The 21,460-nt window shown below is 36.0% G+C and overlaps 1 protein-coding gene across 27 annotated transcripts in view; it reads right to left on the reverse strand.

Annotated features, from left to right (window-relative positions):
- The window catches only part of LOC132393516 (sodium/myo-inositol cotransporter-like), a 35,432-nt gene that overhangs the window by 3,595 nt on the left and 10,377 nt on the right, over positions 1–21,460 (reverse strand). For 2 of the 27 annotated variants that reach the window (XM_059968865.1, XM_059968881.1), the window contains exons 2-6: positions 16,872–16,997; positions 16,226–16,539; positions 13,407–14,748; positions 2,351–13,161; positions 1,787–1,864 (exon numbers count right to left, since the gene is read on the reverse strand). In XM_059968865.1, coding sequence (XP_059824848.1) covers positions 10,678–12,825 — 2,148 coding nt within the window. In that variant the 5' untranslated portion in view covers positions 12,826–13,161; positions 13,407–14,748; positions 16,226–16,539; positions 16,872–16,997 and the 3' untranslated portion in view covers positions 1,787–1,864; positions 2,351–10,677. The other 25 variants (XM_059968864.1, XM_059968874.1, XM_059968875.1 and 22 more) reach the window with 24 other exon arrangements.

A 21,460-nucleotide genomic window follows, 5' to 3' on the forward strand; every position in this document is an offset into this window, starting at 1 on the left:
TTAAGCCAACAAATGACAAAATACAGGAAATTTAAAGAAATTATCCCCAATAATAGCAAATGTAATATCTAGCCTTTGTTTTTTCAGGATTTGAGAGACCTAATCGATATCAACACCAAAGTCTTTCCTCCAATTTAATTGATTCCTCCATTACACCCAAGGCAACCCGCCAACAAATTCTTTCCAATACATCAATATCCACTTCAAAGTGTACGGAACAGCACAGAATATTACATATATAGTTTTCATACCTTACCAATATGATGTGAAGTTTTTTTGTCATAATCAAATACTTTCAAATGAATCCTCATTGTTAACAGCTTCACATTCCCTGGATATTTATGCTGATGATCAATTGCATCAAAAGTTTTCCCCCACCATTTATAGTGCCCCCCTATCATGTTTTGGAATGATATAAATAACATTAAAATCACAACAATTTTCTGCAGAATTCCAAAACTTAGAGCCCGTTTTTACAGAATCGTATTCATTTATCAGTATTCAATCCCTCATGCACATTTATCCTTAAAAGTATCAAATGCAGAATTTATCAATGCCTTTGATTAATAAATCTTATTCAAGGTACTGGAACTTTTCTATTTTGTTCATCATCTGCTCTAACTACACCCTCTAATTACATGCTCAAAATCATTTCCCATTTATACAACAGATACTATAAAACTCATTTCTCCCATATTGCACAATAGATCATAAATTTGGATTTGCAAAATTCAATCCTGATTTTAGAATTACTACCTATCACTTCTTGATCACTGTAGCTATACCTAATTTATGCTCCTTATGTTTAATTTTCATCAATACTGTAATGATCCACCTATCCAGACTTCTTGCTCCTTCAAAATATATTTTAGCTCTTTTAGACTAACTGATGTAGCCCTTAATACACACAAAATGCTGGAGGAACTCAGCAGGTCATGCAGCAGCTAATGAAAGGAATAAAAAGTCAAATGTATTGGGCTGGGTCCTTTAACCTTGGCCTGAAACATCAATTCTTTATCTCTCTCCAAAGATGCTGGAGGACCTGCTGAGTTCCTCCAGCATTTTGTGTGTCTTGCTCCGGATTTCCAGCATCTGCAGAATCTCTTACGCTTATGATGTAGCCCTTAAGTTGGCAAATGTCAAGTCCTGAATACTTCAAGTATTCTAAATATTTCTGCAGATACTTCATTATGCTTGCAATTTTATCAGGACCCATAGCCAACCAATCAATAGCTACTTAATTTTACAATATTTTCTCGTAGCTTCATTTCTGCCATATTTTCCCCTCCATGCTTTCAAAGGGATTAATTAATTCCAAATGGTGATATCATTCTATAAGTTAGATCTATTACTAAACTATCTCATTCAATGTCTGTTATTCAAGACTCAATATTTTTGGTGGGCCTCAGTAAACTATCTCACCAATACAAGATGTCGCAGCCAATTTCTCATTCAAAATCTAATTCTGCATTTCCAGCACAGATTATTGAATGGTATTGAAGATAATGAACACTACACCACTATACTTAACCTGGGCCATTTAGAACAATTAACGTGCCCCAGCAATTCCTCCAGCTGTAGTTATCTAAATGAGCATGTCAAGGAATGAACAGAACTTAAACATGGATACAGCAATAACAACGATTCATCCTTTCCCTTACCACGCATCCACCACCCAATCGGACAAAAATCAAATGCAAGACATATACATGCATCAACCCACCCAACCAGTCAGGCTGCAAGTCACGATTGATAGATCTGCCAAAGAAATTTGAGAATGTCTGACCTTTGTGTTATTGTTGTTCCTTTTGTGCATCAACGCACCATATATAGTCTGCTCCTAAATCAGCTCGATTATGCAAACCTGTAGAATATACGCAAGAACTGATCCCCACATACTGTAAACTGAAGCATAACTGTTAACATAATGACCAATTGATAAAAACAAACCAGCTCAGTTTCAATAGGAAACACCTGTAATTGCTACTCTATCCAACTGTCATTCTTTTGACTAACTCACTTGTTTTATTACTGTATTCTCAATAACTGTTGCACAGCAACATACTTGTCACATAACTGTTTCTGAAAGTTAAAGGCTTTTATAAATTTTAAAATTAATTCCACAAAATGCAATTCCAGTAACTGATTTGGTACCATATATCTTTGTCTTCCACATGCAAGTATTAAATAGTATTTAAGAATAAGCATAATAAACTAACATTAAAAAGCAGTAAATGCCCAATCGGAAATTTATCGTCTTCTAAAAATATATGCAGACTTGAACAAATTAAATTTGGTATATGTTTAAGAGTCAAGAGAACCTCTATATCGAATAAACTACATTACCTACCTCCACAGAGGCAGCGCAAAACGAAAGTAGCAATTTTTCACAGGAAAGTGTAGCCATAACACAAATGGTCCAATGTGCTGCTGTTCATTAATCAGATGTCAGAATGAGCGAATAATGGAGAAGTTACAGCTAAATATCTATTCACATTGGTTTGTTCAGTAATCGAATGCTAGATTCTCCACAATCCTATAAAGTACTTTGAGCAAAGTGGATCAAATAGAAATTTATATTAAAAAAAGGTGCAGTTGGAATAATAGCCAGATTGTCATAATATAGAAGTTAAGTGGGTTAATGGCAGAGCCCCTTGGAGTCCAATGGTAAGAGAATAGTTGTTTTAGCGCATAGAATAGTAGTTAGGGACTGATACTTATCTATACTGGTTTTAATCCCAGGTGAAATGTTTAAAAACATATGCAAAAAAGCCAAGATGTTGCAAACACTACCGGTTCCTAAACTGCGCAGGTCTTTGTTTTTCCAGGAACACTTAGTTCCATGCACTTTTTTAAAAAAATACAGAGAATTAATTTCCATAATGGAAATTGCCCTTAGTTGTTTTGCTTCAGTGGTTTATGATTGGTTTGTGTTTTTTGGTCTTAAAAGATTTTAATGAGTAGCTTGATTTCAAAGCACTTCCTGGTATGGCTTCAGAGTCTCCACATATATTTGCCCTGAAAGTAAAAGAGATACCATTGTACTATGAACAATTATCAAAACAATTTTGAAGGGAACATTAAAAGTGCTCAGCCAATCAATATCACTCTGGCCTAGATAAATTTAAGTACCAAAGACACTCCAAACCAGTTAAAGCCAGATGACTTAAGTGTCAGTCAACAAGCACACACCAATCACTAATTGTACACCCAAATTACCAATATAAGCCATTGCTCATGTGAATAGATTCTCACTGCTAGAAGGCAATGCCTTCATTGGCTAGTCAAATAGAAATTTCTTGGCCTGACTTTTACTTCCTCAATCTGGAGTTAAAAGGAATGCAAAACTATCTAGCTTTATGCAGTTAAATTTAAAGAGGGGATATAAGGAGCTTTCTACTAGCACCTTTCTCTCATCTACAGTATGTTGGAATACACATAGCTCAGATCAATACTGCTCTTTTCCCAATGAAATGCTTGAATGAGTCAGGCGCAAATCAGTAAGGAAAATTTAAAATTTTACCTATAAGAATACAGAGCACTTGCAGATTCACAGTGAAACTTTCTTCAAAGAACGTTTAACTGGTTGTGGAATGCCAAAATATGTAGTTCATGCAAATAATTTCCAGAACTTGACAACCATGGCTTCTTTGTGCACTTTCCTGAATAAAAGATCTCCAATTGTGTCCACAAAATAGTCCCCTACCCTTAAGCTCTATACAAATTACAGCAGAAATACTATTTCTTATACAGTTAATACACTAATAGTATGAAAGCCTCATCTTCAAACCATCTAAATTTAGAAATACATTTTTCTATAGTTACTGAATTTGGAGGTTTAGAGATGAAAAGGATTATGCTCAAACTTTTTGTTTGACACATGGCAAACTTTAAACTCCAAAAGGAAAGCACACAAATCTGCAAAATATTTTTACCCTAAAATTCCTAAAACTATAAAGCTAAAAATCTAATATAGCACAGCATGGGAGATTGACCTGGATAAAATTTAATGTTTTTTTTAACAAATTAAACACATTTTAAAAAAAAGCTGGATGGAGGGTAGGTTTTCGTGCATTATCTGTTACCTCTTAAACCCAGACCTTCCAACTACTCCTTATTTCTGAATGCCTAGTTAAATTTAATGCAAACAGACTTCTCTTTGAAGGGCTCGCTGTAACAAACTTTGTTAATGTTAGGTGTTCATTGATCATGTTCCCGTAAGGTTAAAGAAATATAAACCAAACAAAACCCTGAAAATTTCAGAAACAATCTCAATTAGGTACCAAATGAATTTTCTGCATTTTTGCAAACCAATACCCTATTCAATTTTCAAGCATAGTATTTCTCCATTTTTGATAAATACATCTGCCATTGAATCAATTTATTAATAATTAGAGTATCAAAAAAATCAGAATATTAGCATTTTATTGAAAATTTTTAAGCTATTTTATGGATTCGTGAAGTGTTAAGCCAACCTACAAGTAGCTCTGTAGCACTTAATAGATCTTTCAGCAGCAATGTGCAGAATGCTCAAATTAACTGTACTCAAATTTTAGAAATTTTGGTCTTATAGACTAAAATTAAATGTGATACAATTGAAATAGATAGGAATAATTTTTTAAAAAAAGCTTCAGAAGTTTCCTACCAAACCTTCCTTTTTGATAGTAATTTGCAAGTTTGTTAGAGCGAGGTTAGTATTTGTGTGAATGATTTGTCAAAAACTAAGGCAAAATAAACAAGGCTCTGAAGTAGCCCCACCACACGTTCACAAAATAGATTGGAAGGTCTGCAAGTGTAGGTTTGAATCCAGCAATAACCAACAAAACAGGGCAATGCAATCCATTAAGATTTTCATTTTTTGCTTAAACCAAATGTTTTGAGCATAGAGCACCAATATAAAAAGAAAGAAATCTCCGAGCATAGGAACAACTGTAACCAAGAAATATTAATTAAACACAAACTTTACTCTCTTACAATTCAGCTACAACAAATCTTGTATTGGGCACTTAGTCATGTGTGAAACCACCTACGATATACCACACACTGCTTCATCTTAATCTCAAGCAGGACAGAGGAATGCCATTGGTACAGCTTTAAGAAATTCACATTTCCTACACTTTAATTTTAAAAGGGGGGGGAATCAGAAGTTCATGGGAAATATGTTCCCATGCTCGTTATAAGATTCTGCTTCATAAAAATCAGAGGTGCTCTGTCTTACCTGAGACCAATGCATTCAATATCCATCTGGTAAGAAACGCATCTCACCAAAATTCCATCTCTGATAGTCATGCTTCAAGTTGAAGTGCATTCAGCAAGACAAGCCAAACAGGCTAAGAACTGCCTGAAAAAATCATTATTTTGGACTTGCCACATTAAGCCTTTGAAGACTTTGTTTTATAAAATTTGCATTTTTCCTCAAATGCTCAAGTTTACCCAATAAGGAATTTAGGATCAAGATCCTGAAGCACTCAGAGAAAGGTAGCATTACCAATGCAAAAATGAATACAACTGACATGCAAGTACACACCTGGATCATGTCAAAACTGGAATAGAACCTGTATGGATGGAGAAAATAGTACACTATCACTGATAAGCAGCCTGTGCCATATTGTACTGTAGAAGTAACCTGAAAACTGTTACTATATGGGAACTTCTGATGTAAGGAACCAAAATGCTGTCAATTTGACATCAACACAAATTAAAAATTTCCCTTTGAAGACCTGTATTTGCATTAAATTCAATAAGGTCATTATAATCAAATATCCAGGTCAATGCAGGAGTGTATCCTTAAAATGTTTCCAGTCAAGTGGAGCAGCTAGTTCAATCACTGAATTGTGCCAAATTAATCAATCTTAGTGGTAATGCTACTATAAGTATTTTTTATAAACCAAAAGTGAATTAAAACAGACTAACTGCCAAAACTAAGACGCTGATACAATAAAATGCAGGAATTAGAAAAGTAATTGGTGAAAGCTTGCCTCTTATTAGGCTATCTCAAAAACAGTGATGCATATAACTTTTAATTCAGATCCAAACAGTTGGGTGATATACCACAGTAGAATATTTGTAATAGAAACCCTAAAACAGCCTTTCTTTCTCAGACACCCAATGGAAACTTTGGAGCAGGATTGCAAAAAGCATTTTCTTGTGACTTAAACTGACTAACTGATCTATCACTGACAAGCATTAGAAAGGGGTCTATTGTCAGCTTTTTCTATACCCAATGATATTAGCATGGCAGAAATCTCTTTGAAATTGAACCACCAAAAAGAAAGTGTGTGCCTAGTCACAAGTCATCTCCACAACAGCCACACACAAAGGGTACAAACTTATACACAAGCTCAGCTGGTGAAAGATAATGCCATCCGAATACCAAGAAATTCAAATCAACAAATCAGTCAGCTAGCTCATACATTCCAGCGACTCAGGCAACTACTCTAGATAAAAGGATTACATAGCACAATGAATAACAGCAAGATACAGCACTATGGGCTTCTTTTAAAATTCAGGTAGCATTAATCTTGCACATGCAGTCTGTAACCAGAATGCCTGAAATTACTTACTAGGCTATAATGCAAATAATCTGAGGGATCCATATATTCATTGTAGTTACACTGATCTAATTTGGATGGCAGGCAACTGTAATGCATCTTGACAACAATTTGATTGTTCCTGTTTTCTAGGAAGCACCTTCAGTCTTTTGTTTCCAGGATTAAGTACTGATACATTCAAATACTCAAAGCACTTGCATGATTGTAGTGGTGCTGGTGATAAACTGTCAAGACTGTGGAGAACTCAATTAACACAAATGCTGTCTTTAACTAGGAAAGTACAAGTAACAAAAATGCCGGAACTAGTGTGCACTCTAGATTCTTAAAATAATGATGGTCAGATATTTCTCCATTGCAAATTGGACAAAAGTGCTTGTTCTGGAAAATATTGCACCCATGACATTTAAAGAATCTGTTTTAATGCATTTTAATTGTCAATGGACGCAAATTTTTGGTCAAGTTGTGATATTTGACGTACAAAAGATGTAGTCAGCACCAGCACAATCCTTTGGGCCAAATGTGAGTGCAAGCGTCTTAATCTGTATGTTCAGTAACAAGACTTTGCACATGGATGGCAGAACCCTCTCTTATATGAAAGGATTCTGAATTACTAAGTTTAAGATGGTTACTTATTTTCTCTGAGTAAAGGTACAGGAGAATTATCAGTGGGAAATGTTTTGTCCTCAATGGACAGAGAAATTGGGACAGGGATGGGTACAGTGAAAATGAGGTCTACTAGTTCCACAGAGCCGAGATACAAAACAATTTGTAATACGTGAAACAAGCTTTAAAAAAAAATCACAATCAAGTATTTTACAAAGTCTAATAAAACCACTAGGCTCATCAAATCCAAGATTTGAGATCAGCTCCATTACTACTTAGTGCAAGCACCTCACCCAAACTCCTTTTTAAAAGCAAACTAACAACACACAAATACAAACACGCACAAACTTTTATCCCCGTTAGGTGATTGCCACAAGCTCTGCATGCATTGTCACCAAATAGCTTCCCTGGTCCACCTGTCATCCTACAAATCTATTCTCAAACTAACACTTGCTAAGAAGCCATACTAGAACCAAGCTCAACAAATTTCTTGAAGCATATGAAATAATCAATACAAAACACACAGTGAATTATTAAAGTTAAACCACAAGACTCATTGCTTGAATACAATATTATTACTTTACCCACAATACAGACTGCATGCACTGGTTTGTCAAAAATTTGATGGCATTTGACAAAACAGAATCAATAGGTTGGCCAACAAGTCTGAGCAAAAGATTTGGCATGAAACAAGAATAAGCTGAGGTCCAATCATGGAAAGTAGGAATAAGATTCTGCAGCGAGAATTTATACCTTAAAAATCATGTTTGGGTACAATCCTACATTATACATGTAGAAAATAACCAAATAATTACTTATGAAATATACTACATAATCAAAGTAATTTACCCATGAGGTATTAGCTCATGTTTCATGTCCTGGCAGATCAGAAGAATAATGTTGTATGCCAGGCCTCTGGCAAGGGACTAATTATTTTAAGAATCACAAGGAACAGCAAGCTTTTAAGAAAAAGTGAGGGTTCACTATACACGATGCAGTACTGTAGGTGCTAACCATATGAACAATAACACCCAATGTCTAAGAACATACCTATATTCAGACATGTTCACATTTTCTTTTACACATGGTCTCCCAGCTTCTTCCTTGCAATATACTCAAATGGTGATACCCAGTAAGCTTTCAATGAATAGCTCTAATAACACTGCTGACTCAAAATTTTAGATCCCTGTATTCATTATTTTCTTCCTAGTATTAAGCTAGCAAAGCAAATTTTCAATTTTGCCTTGAAAATGTTAATTAATAACCAATCTTTTCCAAGTCTATGATGACCTCATTTAGCTTGAATGACTGCCAATCATTAAGATAAAACCCAAAATGTACTACATTCAATTTTCAGCGTGCAAAATTAATGTTTATTCATTCTGCAATTGTGCTACAAAAGAAATTCTGCTCAATTTTGTATTCTTCTCCCTGCCTCCAATTTGTACACCATCTACCTTCTACTAGCAACACCGATCTCATGGAAAACAATACCATTAGACAATGATTGTTCATGCTTTTGAAACTTTTTTTTAAAAAAAAGACAAGAAATAATTTGTCCAGAACTTCCTTTCCATTTTAGTCAAATAATTCAAATTAAGTTTGGACAGATTAGGGTTACAGCTAACACATACATAAAAACCAGCTATCAGAAGCCAAAATTCAAATTGAATTTTGATGTGAATTAATTATAACAACACAAGTCTCTGAGTACTTTTGAAGTAGTTAATGTCCCACGGTGCCTCACAAGTAGATAGTGTGAACAAATGCTGAGGAAGTAGAGGCAGCACAAAAAACCTGACAAAAGGAATGAATTTTGAGTACATTTTTTTCCAAGAATAAAAACAGGAAGGTGGAGATGCAAAGAAGTTACAGGAAAGCACTCAGAGCAGAAGCAATGGAATCATATGGATAAAACAAGCAGATACAAGCACGAGAAGACTGAAGCTTTCAAGGCAGCTTATAAAGTTGTAGGATCTTGGAAAGTGAGATAATAATGTTAAGCATTTTCCAATAAACTAAATTCTGTGTTCACAGTAAATTAAGGCTTTGGGAAACCAAAGCAGACGAAATTGTAGAACATAATTCTTCGCAGTTTTGGACAAGTTTCATAAAACTAGAGGTTTGCACATCTACAAGAACAACTTAGCAATAACTGGACCTTATTTACAAAGACCTTCAGTTGAAATTCAATGTAGCGTAAATAGATTAAAGGTTTAAAGCTCTGCCTGAGATAATTCATAATGCAAATTTTACCAAACACCAAGTAATAATTTCACTGTGGACTCGACATTGTCATGGTGAATACATTGCTCAAATAAGATTAAATAAATAATTATCTTAAAGAGCTCTTAGCTCAGCAAAGAGTTTGGAATTGGTCAGAGTTGGGAATCATTCATTCATTTGTGGAAACTAATCTAAATCTTACATAATGTTGCTAATTAGAGGTACATACAAGGAGATGGTTTTGATCCAGAGACAAATCTTTTGACTTTGGGATGACTTAATTTGGTTTGGTTGGGAGGTATCAAGCAAGAGCAAATAGATAATTCAGTTCTGAATCACATTCAATTTCATATTTAATTCCTGGAGGACAAAGGGGGATAAAGTACCAGAATTATCACATGACATGTTATTCAAGACTTTGGCGAATGCTTTTTTGGTGTTCTCAACCGATGAGAGACAAATTGAAGCAGGAGACCTTGTGAACCAAGGGCGCAGAGCTGGGAGAAGACATGATTGATGATCCAAGAAGAAAGTTTAGAGATAGGAGTGTAATTAAAGTTAATACTAGAGCAATAATATTTTGTAAGCAATACAATTAGGTAGTTAGGTTAGCATAACCTGATATAAACTTTCAGAAAAGCATCATTGCACTACCTGAAACATGAAGTAGCAAATATTCTGCAAATCTTGTTTGAAGTAATAGTCACTTCAGATCAATTTTTCTCATTGCAGATGGTACTCCAATCACCCTCCCAAAATTCCAATTTGATATCCATGCCACCAAATACTAAACCGCGTCTTAAGTGTACATTGCCAGCAACAACTTTGCTTCCTTATTAGGTAACTAAATAATAAGATTAAAAAATAATCAACCTATATGAATAAGTGGATGGTTGGCTTTAATTATCAATAAAGAACTTGCAGGGTTACATGTTTGTTCCACTATACCCAAAATCAATTCAGCTCCATGCCCTTCAAATTCACCCTAGCCTAATACACATATGAATTATGAAGAAACCAACAGGATAATAGATAAATATTTGTTATAAGAATGAAAAATGGGTTTCTACATGCTTATCACGCAAGTAGTTAAATCATTTACAAACCACAAACAAAACAAATAATACAATGAACACCAAGTATAAATGTGTCTTCACATAACTAGTGAAAAGAATCCAACTGATACTAAAGCTTCATCTTTACTCCTTCGTATATCTTTCCCAAAGTGGACCAAAAAGGATTACCAACTTAGTGCTGGGAAGATGGAACACAATACTGATATTAAACAACTTCCATTTTACAAAGAGAAATAGATAAACATTAATATGCCAAGTGTACACACAACAAAAAGACCAACATTTAATATCAATTTAATTTTTGGACTCTCTTGCAACATTTGTAAACAAACCATTTCACTTTCTACAGAATCTTTTGCTGTCTTTTTCACATTATAATTCTTGATTCCACAACACTGATCAAAGAATCTCCACCATACATTCCTTTTCTTTTCAGGTTCCTTTTTATCCACTTGTCCTACTGGAGATGTTTGGCCATTTGCAAAAGAGTCATTTCTTATCTGACCTTCATTGACAAGTGGACTCATAGATTTGGAATCACCATTTCCAGGCATTAAAAGAACTAATTCTATTCGATCAGCTAATGGAGACGAATCTTCATCTTTGTGCTTAAAATCTAAAGTATCGGCACATCTGTTATCATCGCCACATTTTGCCAGGTTTTTGTCTGTTAACTTGTCAGATTCTTCTTTATAACCACTTTGTATTATTTCTGTGTCTTTTAATGCCCAGAATGTGGTAGTACAAATCAAATCTCTGGGAGGAGGAGGAGTCAGCAGACTCACTATAACTGCTGTAATGATAGTGATCCAAAACAAAGCCGCTGCCAAGTACATATAATGAATGTTTCTGATAAAACTTGGTCTGGTATCAGACTGGTCACATTCTGGCACATGGTATACAAAGGCAAGAATCAACCTCGATATTCCCAAAATTGATGCAACTAACCCCCCACAGAAAGCCCCCTGCTCATTGCAGCGTTTCCAGAAAATACCAAGTAAGAACACAGCTGCCACTGGTGGGGTTAGATATCCTGCTACCTCTTGGATATAGAGATACATTTGTCCTCCTTGCATTTCTATAATTATAGGAACCCAGGCAATGCTCGTGCCAACCATGAAGATAACAAATAAACGACCCACTACCATAAGTTCTCGAGAGCTGGCAGCCTTTCGAATGTGCTTGTAGACATCAAGGGTGAATATTGTGCTGGCACTATTAAATATAGAATCCAAATCACTCATTAAAGCTGCTATCATGACTGCCATCATTAGACCACGAAGACCTACAGGTAAGATTCCCAACACTAGGCGTGGGTATGCAATGTTTGAGCAACCTGCACTGCTGCCACAAACTTGCATGCAGTGCTCTGGATTAATGCAAACAACCTCATCAGTAAAGAGAATTCTGGAAATCATCCCTGGAATGACAATGATAAACATGGGCAAGAGTTTCAGAAAACCAGCCATCAGAGTGGCTCCTTTGGCATGAGCGATGTTCTTTGCTGCCAAGACACGCTGCACAATGACTTGATCAGCACACCAATACCAAACAGAGGCTGGTGTTTGACCCAACAGGAAACCAGGCCAAGGAATATCCTCATCAGTTGGTTCACGTAGCATCTTTAGAGAATCCTCTTTAGGGTGGATACGGCAAGTGTTAGTCGAGCTTAGATTGAAAGTAGTAACAATTGCAGTAACATTTGGAGAGGCAAGCATGTATCTTCGTTTCAGTTCATCCAAGCCTCCAACTTTGACCATACCGACAACCATCAAAGTTAAAGCTCCACCAATCATAAGAACAGCCTGCAGAACATCGGTGTAGATGACAGCCACAAGTCCTCCTGTGACAGTTAACACTGCAGTTAACCCAATCAAAATGATGATAGAGAGATACAGGTCCCAGCCCAGTGATGCACGGATGAACAGTGCACCGGCATACAGATCAACAGAAAGCTTGGTGAAGACGTACAATAGCAAGGACAACAGAGCAAAATAGATTTTTATTCTGTTACCACCATAACGCTTAGAAAGGTACTGTGGCATGGTATACACACCAGATCTGATGTAGACTGGAATGAAGACCCAACCCAATACCTGTAAAAGTAACATTGCATTGAACTCCCAAGCTCCCACTGCAAATCCACTGGCAGCTCCAGATCCTGCTAAACCAATAAAGTGCTCACTGCCAATATTGCTCACGAACAATGAAGCACCTATAGCTAACCAGGTCATGGAGCGTCCTGCAAGAAAGTATCCGCTCACGGTACTTCTGTTGGACTTCCACATTACAAAAAATCCAATGCACAATACAAGAACAAAATAAAGTCCTACAACAGCTAAATCAGCTGTTTCCATAAAGCCAAACATTTTTATTACAATACAGATATAATTCAGTCCACACAAGTTATAATGACAATGAGCAAACCCGTTACTTGACAGCAACAAAAGAAAATAAAAGGGGAGAAAATGAACAATACAGATTGGCACAAGACTTCGTCCTTTAGCTTCTGCCCTGATCGAAATTATGGGATTCCAGTTGTACAGATATTGGGATGGCAACTATTATTTATCTTGTTAACTTCACTTCTGACTATTTCTCATGCTCGTTATAGTAGCTTTCCACAAGACTGCCAGTGCTTAATTTGTTGGTGTTGAATTTCTTAGCTGACGCTGAGAGCTCTAGTGAGGAATAGAGTTACAGCCCTGTAAGACAGCAAAGACAAAAGATTGTATTAGAATTACACTTTCACCATGTTTATATAAATAAAATTAAAGTGGCTTACAAAGCAAAATACAAGTACCCTTCAGCATTTCAAAACACATGATATACCAAAATAAAAGATTATAAAAAATATGCTGTAATGGAAAAGATAAAATTATGAAATAAACATTGAACACTTTAGTTCAGATTTTACATTCACTACTGAAGGGTTCACTTTGCCACTGACTTTGAAGAAAGCTGCCACAAAGATTTAGCCGACTCCATGTCAACTTCTCCTATTCATACGTGGCTCTTAGTCTGGCATTATCCACAAGGATTTGTTTTGCACATATTTAGCGAATTCATCAAGCAGGCTGGGCAACCAATTTTCAGATGGTAAACTAGGAAGTAAAACGCAGTGATTATAACATCTCAAAGAATGCTAAATATTGGGCAAACCCACAGGATTAAGGTCAAAACTGAACTATCAAATAACCGATATTGTGGATGTTTTAAAACATCACTGAATGAAAGAACTGTCACTCCATTCTTTAGTTCCCAACACTAGTAAAGTTGTTCAGCAGAATTATTATTCATACACTTCTTATTCAAAAGAAGGGTTCAAGGTGCTTATGGTGAAAACAGCATCAAAATATTGACATAAAACTGTTGATTATACACATGTTAAATGCATGTCATCTTGTGGGAGAGGAAATAATAGTAACAACTACCACCAATGCCACATCCCCTTGCAAACATAGCCATCAGTTTTGGTGGAACAGCAATAAATGCTGAGAGTTTTGCTATCATCATAATCAAATTCCAACTCTTAAAATGGAATTAACATTAACATATCAGGCAAGTGGTTTCATGAAGGAAAAAACAAGTGGCCTATTGCTTGCTTAAAGAAACAATAGTAAGGTATTATTTTATATGAACATACTACACTGGTTCTATTCGAACACATTTGATCTGCAGTTTTAAGTGTTTAACAAAATTTCTCTTAGACTTCTTTTACTAAGTGGAATTATACAATTGGATTTAGTAAAACCTTCCAGATAGATATGCACTTTGCAGATATGCAGGTTCATACAACCATTACTATAAACAGTAGTTATAATTTTGTGGTTTATGAAACTATAATCCACTGGTTAAAACAGACAGACATATTCATATTTAACATAATAACATACAAGTATAGTTTTTATTACCAAACAATTGAAACTCTTAATCAAGATTTAGGAGTATCAAATTGTTTCATTCAAATTCATTAATTTATTGTTCATTGTAAATCTAAAGGCACAGGATGATTCACTATAACACTTATTTGTTTCTCAACATAAAAAAGTGAAATTTTATGATTTCTTAGTGTTGTGATTAAGTAATCATCATATTACAATAGGCTAAAAACTAAAGTTAACAGAACCACTAAAACCAATTTTATTCGTATTTGGCACAAAGCTCATGGATTCATACTTCAAGTACACTGCCTATCAAAATGCATGGCTGAACTAACAGAAAGTAGTTGTGATGACCAGAGTCCAAAAAACCAAACCTGACAACTGTACATTTATTGAAAGATACCAAAACTGAAAAAGAAAAATACAAGAATTAGCACAGCAACAACCGTTTTCCAATTGAACTCAAATGATAAGTTTAAGTTATTATTTACTATCAATAAATAATTTTTACTAGATTTTTTCAAGGGCCCAGATAGAATTACTGTCTAGAATTACTTAAGATAAAGCTGTGGTACAAAAAAATTTGCTAGAGTTCATCCAAACATTATTCAGTTAAGCATTCAAATAAATTAATTTAAGTATATTTATTTTATCAACTTTTTTTCCAATTAATTTTTATTCCCAGTAGCTTTCCCTAATGCATTGATATTAAATTCATTTATTAATTCAAAATATGTTGAAAAAAAATGGTACTGCGCTGCAAATCCGTATTTTAGGGCTATATACATTTAAAATACTTGTAATTTGTCTACACATTATCTCAACACAAGTGTGACAAATCTAGTGTTTGTAAGTTATTTCCCCATATCTTCCTTGGTTAATTCTGTGCTCCTAACAACACAAGGCTGTTATTGTCCCTCCCAAAATATAAAGATATATATTTATATAACTAGGATCAGCTTTTAAAATCTAAACAGCATCCACATGAAACGATTTAAATTGTCCAAGATTTAGTTAATAAGCAACCTAAGTTCTCGAGCCATCATTGTGCATCTTGATACCTCTGGATTATTAGTTAAATAGAAAAAAAATGAGAAGATCTTGCTGATAAGGTTTATTATTTTTGAGAAATTTATTCTGGAATGACTGGAGAATGTGGCACCTCTCCCCCGGAGCAGTGATTAAGGAAAACTAAATTTTCATGAAAGGAATTCGATGGTAGTAATAAATATAAACAATCTCCACTAACAGCTGGGCAAGTAAATGGTTTAATAGTTATTTTAACAGGTAACTGCAAAAATGAGATAAATGTTTCACAAAGTTATAATTTGGAAAGCACTGCATGAAGAGATGATGGAAGATAATCCTACAATCTCTCAAGAAAGATTCTGATATATATTTTAAAGCAGAAAACTTGTGAAATGGGAAATAGTAAAAGGGTAGTTTCTTCAAAGAAAGATACCTGGCGTAAAAGATCTGTATGCCCCATTTCTGTACTGCATATTTTTTTTTAAATTTGGCATGAGTACCTTATAACGTTGAAGAAATGACAAGGTCTATGTTTATCATACAAATCCAAAGTACAGGGAATAATTTTAGTCAAATTATCCTTTTTTAAAAATAAGAGGATAAAAAGCAAGAGATCTAATTTTATTTTTATGCTCAAAACTGGTCCGAATGCTCCTCTACTCAGAAATGTATTATGGATAGGACCATACGTTTCCATCACTCCCACCCAACACACATACAAGAAGCTGCCATTGAGGGTTTTATTGACAGCTCAACACTGGCTTTCATGCTGTCTGAAATATATTTCAGTGTCTGCTTTAAGGTTCTATATAGAGAAAATGCATTTGATAAAAATAATTTGAAAGTTTCTACCCACATTTCTCCAAGATGATACAAAATTCCAAAGATTCCAATTTAGACTAGGTTCTGCAATTGCAAAAAGAACGTATTAAGCACCTTACAAATACTAATATCTTTATGACTTTATAATTAAATAGTGCTCACCTTCTGATGAAATAGCAACATTTGCAAATAGAACTACTATGCCTTAGACGCTGCTGTGCCTAATCTTAATTTTGTAAACATTGAGAGAAAAAAAATCACTAAATGGTGCAATTTGTCCATAACATTTCCATGCATCACTTACCAGCCCAAACAGCTCCAGAAAGCACAGGTCAACTTTGTTCCCTACTAAAAGGACAGATTCTAGCAATGTCAAGTTTCACAACTTTCATGTTTGCACACATAAGCATTTAAAAAAACACTTTGAATATAACAATGTGCACTTAAATGTATCTCATATAGTTTATTTGGACATACAACAATTAAGCATACAAAATATTGCATAGAAAACTCAGCAGTTAGTAAAAGAATTTCGTTAAGTCACTTACCAATGGAACAGCATTACTGTGACAAATACATATTATTCACTTCTAGAAAATCTTCCATTGCTTAACCTAAAAAAATTCTCCAGAATACATTTCACAAATGGAAATCAGTACCTCTGTTAAAAAAACACTCACCATCTTAGTAATCAGCAGTTTTGAAAAGTGAGCACTGCAGTTCAGCTACGGAAAATGGGTCAGTCTCAGGATCACAACTTTTTTTTGCAAAGAATGTAGTCAGTTTCAGTCAGTCAGGCACACAACCTAAAGTACAGCATGTAGCACATACTTTTGATTAGAGAGCTTTGAAATAACCAGTCTTTGAATCAATGTTGATACTGTAGCAATTTGAAGCTGAGCTGACTATTTACTGTAACTGAACTTGAACCTTGTAGTATTTTGAATCAACTAGTTCTTGATCTCAAAATTATAGTATGGCTATAATGAACATGATTTATTCTACAAAAGACTTACTTACCTTCTGCTTACTCTAAGTAAAAAAAAAAGACATCTGCAAACTAAAAACTGGACTTCAAATGAGAAGATACAAAAGCTGAGCAACTAAAGAAAGAAATGCCTATCAAGTATTAGAGAGTTTTGTACATTACCAATTCTGGTAACACACGATATTTAGATTACAGCTGAACAAGGAGTCAGTGGATGCTGTTTACTTGGATTTTCAAAAGGCCTTTGACAAGGTGCTGCACATGAGGCTGCTAAACAAGAGTATTACAGGAAAGATACTAGCATGGATGGAAGATTGGCTGACTGGCAAGATGCAAAGAGTGGGAATAAAGAGGGCTTTTTCTGGTTAACTGCCAGAGACTAGTGGTATCCCATAGGGGTTGATATTGGGACTGCCTCTTTTCACATTATATGTTAATGGTTTGGTTGACAGAATTGATGGCGCTGTGGTTAGGTTTGAGTATGGTATGAAGATAAGTGGAGAGGCAAATAATGTTCAGAAAGCAGAGAATCTGCAGAGGGACCAAGACAAATTAGTAGAATGGGCAAATAAGTGGCAGATGAATTATAATGTCAGGAAATATCTGGTCAAGCACTTTGGCAGAAGGAATAAAGGTGCAGACTATTTTCTAACTAGGGAGAAAAATTCAGAAATCAGAGGTGCAAAGGGGTTTGCAAGTCCTTGTGCAAGATTAAAGATTACCTTGCAGCTTGAGTCAGTGATAAGGAAGACAAGTGCAATGTTAGCATTCATTTTGAGTTAACTAGAATATAAGAGCAGGGATGAAATGCCAATGTTTTAAGGCACTGGCATTGGAGAGAGCCTAGAGGAGGTTCATGTGAATGACTCCAGGATTGAAAGGTTAACACATGAGGATCATTTGATGGCTCTGGGCCTGTATTCACTGGAGTTTATAAGACTGAAGGAGAATGAGGAATTATTTTGCTGTATTTTTCTCCCTCTGTAATTTTCTATACCCTTGTCTTCCACGGTTTTACTATTCATTTCTCTTTTCTGGGCCTGTACTCACTGGAGTTCAGAAGAATGGAGGGGTGGGGGGGGGAAGAAAGGATCTCATTTGAACATAATGAATATTGAAAGGCCTAGATAGAATGGATGTGGAGAGGATGTTTCCTATAGTGGGAGAGTCTAGGGCCAACGACACAGCCTCAGAATAGAGGGACATCCATTTAGAACAGAGATGAAGAGGAATTTCTCTAGCAACAGCATTGTGAATCTGTGAAATTCGGTGCTACAGGTGCTTCTGAAGGCCAATGCATAGGGTACATTTAAAACAGAGGTTGATAGGTTCTTGATTAAGTAGTGTATCCAGGTTATGGGGAAGAGGCAGGAGAACATGGTTAGGGGTAATAAGTTAGCTATGTTGGAATGTCTTATGGTCTAATGTACAAGATCATATAGTTTGACACCTGATTTCCAAGAAAAATAATCTATATTATTTATCATTTTATTTCTTTAATGTTAGTGACAGATCACCATCAAAGTAAAGGTAGCTGCCAGTAACAAGCCTTTCTAGTACAAATTATCTATGATGGATGTAGTTAACAATTAACCATTTTTGATTAATTTAATTAGTATGACTAGATATTGATCAGGGGTACTGGCTTACAAATCTCATGATGATCAGGTTTCCATCCCAAATTGATCAAATACTGGTCAAAAAACTTGTGCACATTGATCGTGTGTATAGCCATCCAAGATGATTGTAATTGCATCAACGTCATATGTGACCATGGTTGCAGTATTATTATAAGCTGTATGACTGTGTTTTGCAAGTTACACTAGAGCTCTGTATCCTTGTATATGTATTAATAAAGTTGTTAACAAAGGAAATAGAGTCCTGACGGATTATAGAGAGATGATACAAACAAAAGCAGCATAAAAGAAAAATATGAGTGACTAATCCTACTTATCATTACTCCAATTTACACCCAAGTGAAATGGAGTTGTCAAATTTCATCTAAGCCGAACAACCAGTTGCAAAAATTTTAGTACAATGGAATGCATGTAATTAATTTAAGACATCATCTAATATACGGTATCACTGGAAGATACTCAATGTCATTTGTAATTGGCTGGCTTTTGAAGCTCAGTATTCATAACTTTGTAGTGGAAAATAAACACAGCCACATCCAGTATTCTAGTGCAGCTATTCAAGAAAATCGCAACCTTAGATTTCTAGAAGTAATGAAGCTGATGTGGGAGATTAGATCACAGAAAAAGACAAGAAATGAAGCTAAAGACAATAGTACTGTGTTAAGAAATAAACCATTGAGCTGCAAGTGTTGTTTAGCTAAGTATAGTAAAGTTTAAAAAAAAGCCAAAAATAACTAAAATTGCAAGTAGATAAATAAGGTCCCTTTAATAATAGGGACATTACCAATAACTGAGGAGTAAGGTACACTAGAGGACATTTGGTTAGCCATCATGGGGAGGTTTGGTGCAGCCACTAAAAATGTGATAAGTAAAAATAGGTAAAATAGCTTTTGTGGGAGTGTTTTCAATCAAGGCTTTAGATTCATTCCGTTGTATAATCCAGAGCCAGAAGATGTGCATACATAAAATTTTGCATTGTTCAGAAATATTTGTAGAGTGGTGTTCACAAAAGATACAGAAATTTGTAACATGGAATTCCACCCATGAGACACAGTTCACAGCATCAAAGTTGAGACCCGATAATTCTGTTAGTCAAGTCTACAACTCTGAGAGGGAAACTCTTTAGTTTTAAAAGTTACATCACAAAGGACACTATATGAACTGCAAAGATGCCAAATGGAAACTACATGAGATAACTATTTTCTTTGCAGTAAAGTTTGAGAGATGTAACAAGAAGTGTACGAGATTGTGACTGATTTAGTTAAGGCAAGTAATAAGGAGCAATTCCTAATAGCAGAGGTTACAGATTTAAAGTTTTGGTACTAACGAGAAAATCTGCAGATGCTGGAAATCCAAAGCAACACACACAAAATGCTGGAGGAACTCAGTAGGTCAGGCAGCATCTATGGAAGAGTACAGTCGATGTTTCAGCCCGAAACCCTTTAGCAGGACTGGAGAAAAAAAGATGAGTAGAGTTAAAAGGTGGAGGAGAGGGGTAAAGTACAGAGAGTACGGAGCTGGGAAGTTGATTGGTGAAAGAGATAGAAGGCTGGAGAGAAGGGAATCCAATGGAAGAGGAGTAGATTTAAAAAGGTGGGGAAAGAGGAAAGAGAACCACCAAGTGATAGGTAAAACCTGGAGGGAGAGAGATGAAGCAAAGAGCTGGGAAGCTGATTGGTGAAAAAGGCAGAAGGCCATGGCAGAAAAGAGAGAGAAACATCAAAGGGAGGCAATGGGCAGGCAAGGAGATAAGGTGAGAGAGGGAAAGGGGGATGGGGAATGGTGAAGGGGGCAGGGCCATTACCAAAAGTTCAAGAAATTGATGTTCATGCCAATAGGTTGGAGGCTACCCAGACGAAATAGAAGGTGCTGTTCCTCCAACCTGAGTGCGGCCTCATTGCGACAGTAGAGGAGGCCATGGATAGACATACCTGAATGGTAAGTGGAATTAAATTGGGCAGCCACCGGGAGATTCCTTTGTCCATTCGTTGCTCCCCACTTATCCTTGCAAGTGGAACAAGTGCTCCTCTCTCACTACCATTCAGGGCCCCAAACAGTCCTTCCAGTTGAGGCAACACTTCACCTGCGAGTCTGTTGGGGTCATATACTGTGTCTGGTGCTCCCAGTGCAGCCTCCTGTGTATCAGTGAGACATGATTTTGATTGGGAGACCATTTTGCCGAGCATCTTCACTCCATCCACCAGAAAAAGCAGGATCTCACAGTGGCCACCCATTTTAATTCCACTTCTCACTATGATATGTTTACTCACGGCCTGCTCTGGAGTCGCGATGAGGCCACACTCAGGTTGGAGGAAAAACACCTATTTCATCCGAGAAGCCTCCAACCTAATGGAATGAACATCAATTTCTCAAACCCAGTATTCCCCCCCCGCCCCACCATTTCCCACCCCCCTTTGCCTCTCTTACCTTATCTCTTTGCCTGCCCATCACCTCCATCTCATGCCCCTCTCTCCATTCCTTTCTTCCATGGCATTCTGTCCTCTATTAGATCCCCCACTTCTTCAACCCTGCATCTCTTTCACCAATCAACTTCCCAACTCTTTACTTCACCCCTCCCCCTCCCAGTTTCACCTGCACATGTTTCTCCCTCCCCTCACACCTTTTAACTCTACTCCTCATCTTT

Source organism: Hypanus sabinus, chromosome 4 (genome assembly GCF_030144855.1).
Source record: "Hypanus sabinus isolate sHypSab1 chromosome 4, sHypSab1.hap1, whole genome shotgun sequence".
NCBI lineage: Eukaryota > Metazoa > Chordata > Chondrichthyes > Myliobatiformes > Dasyatidae > Hypanus > Hypanus sabinus.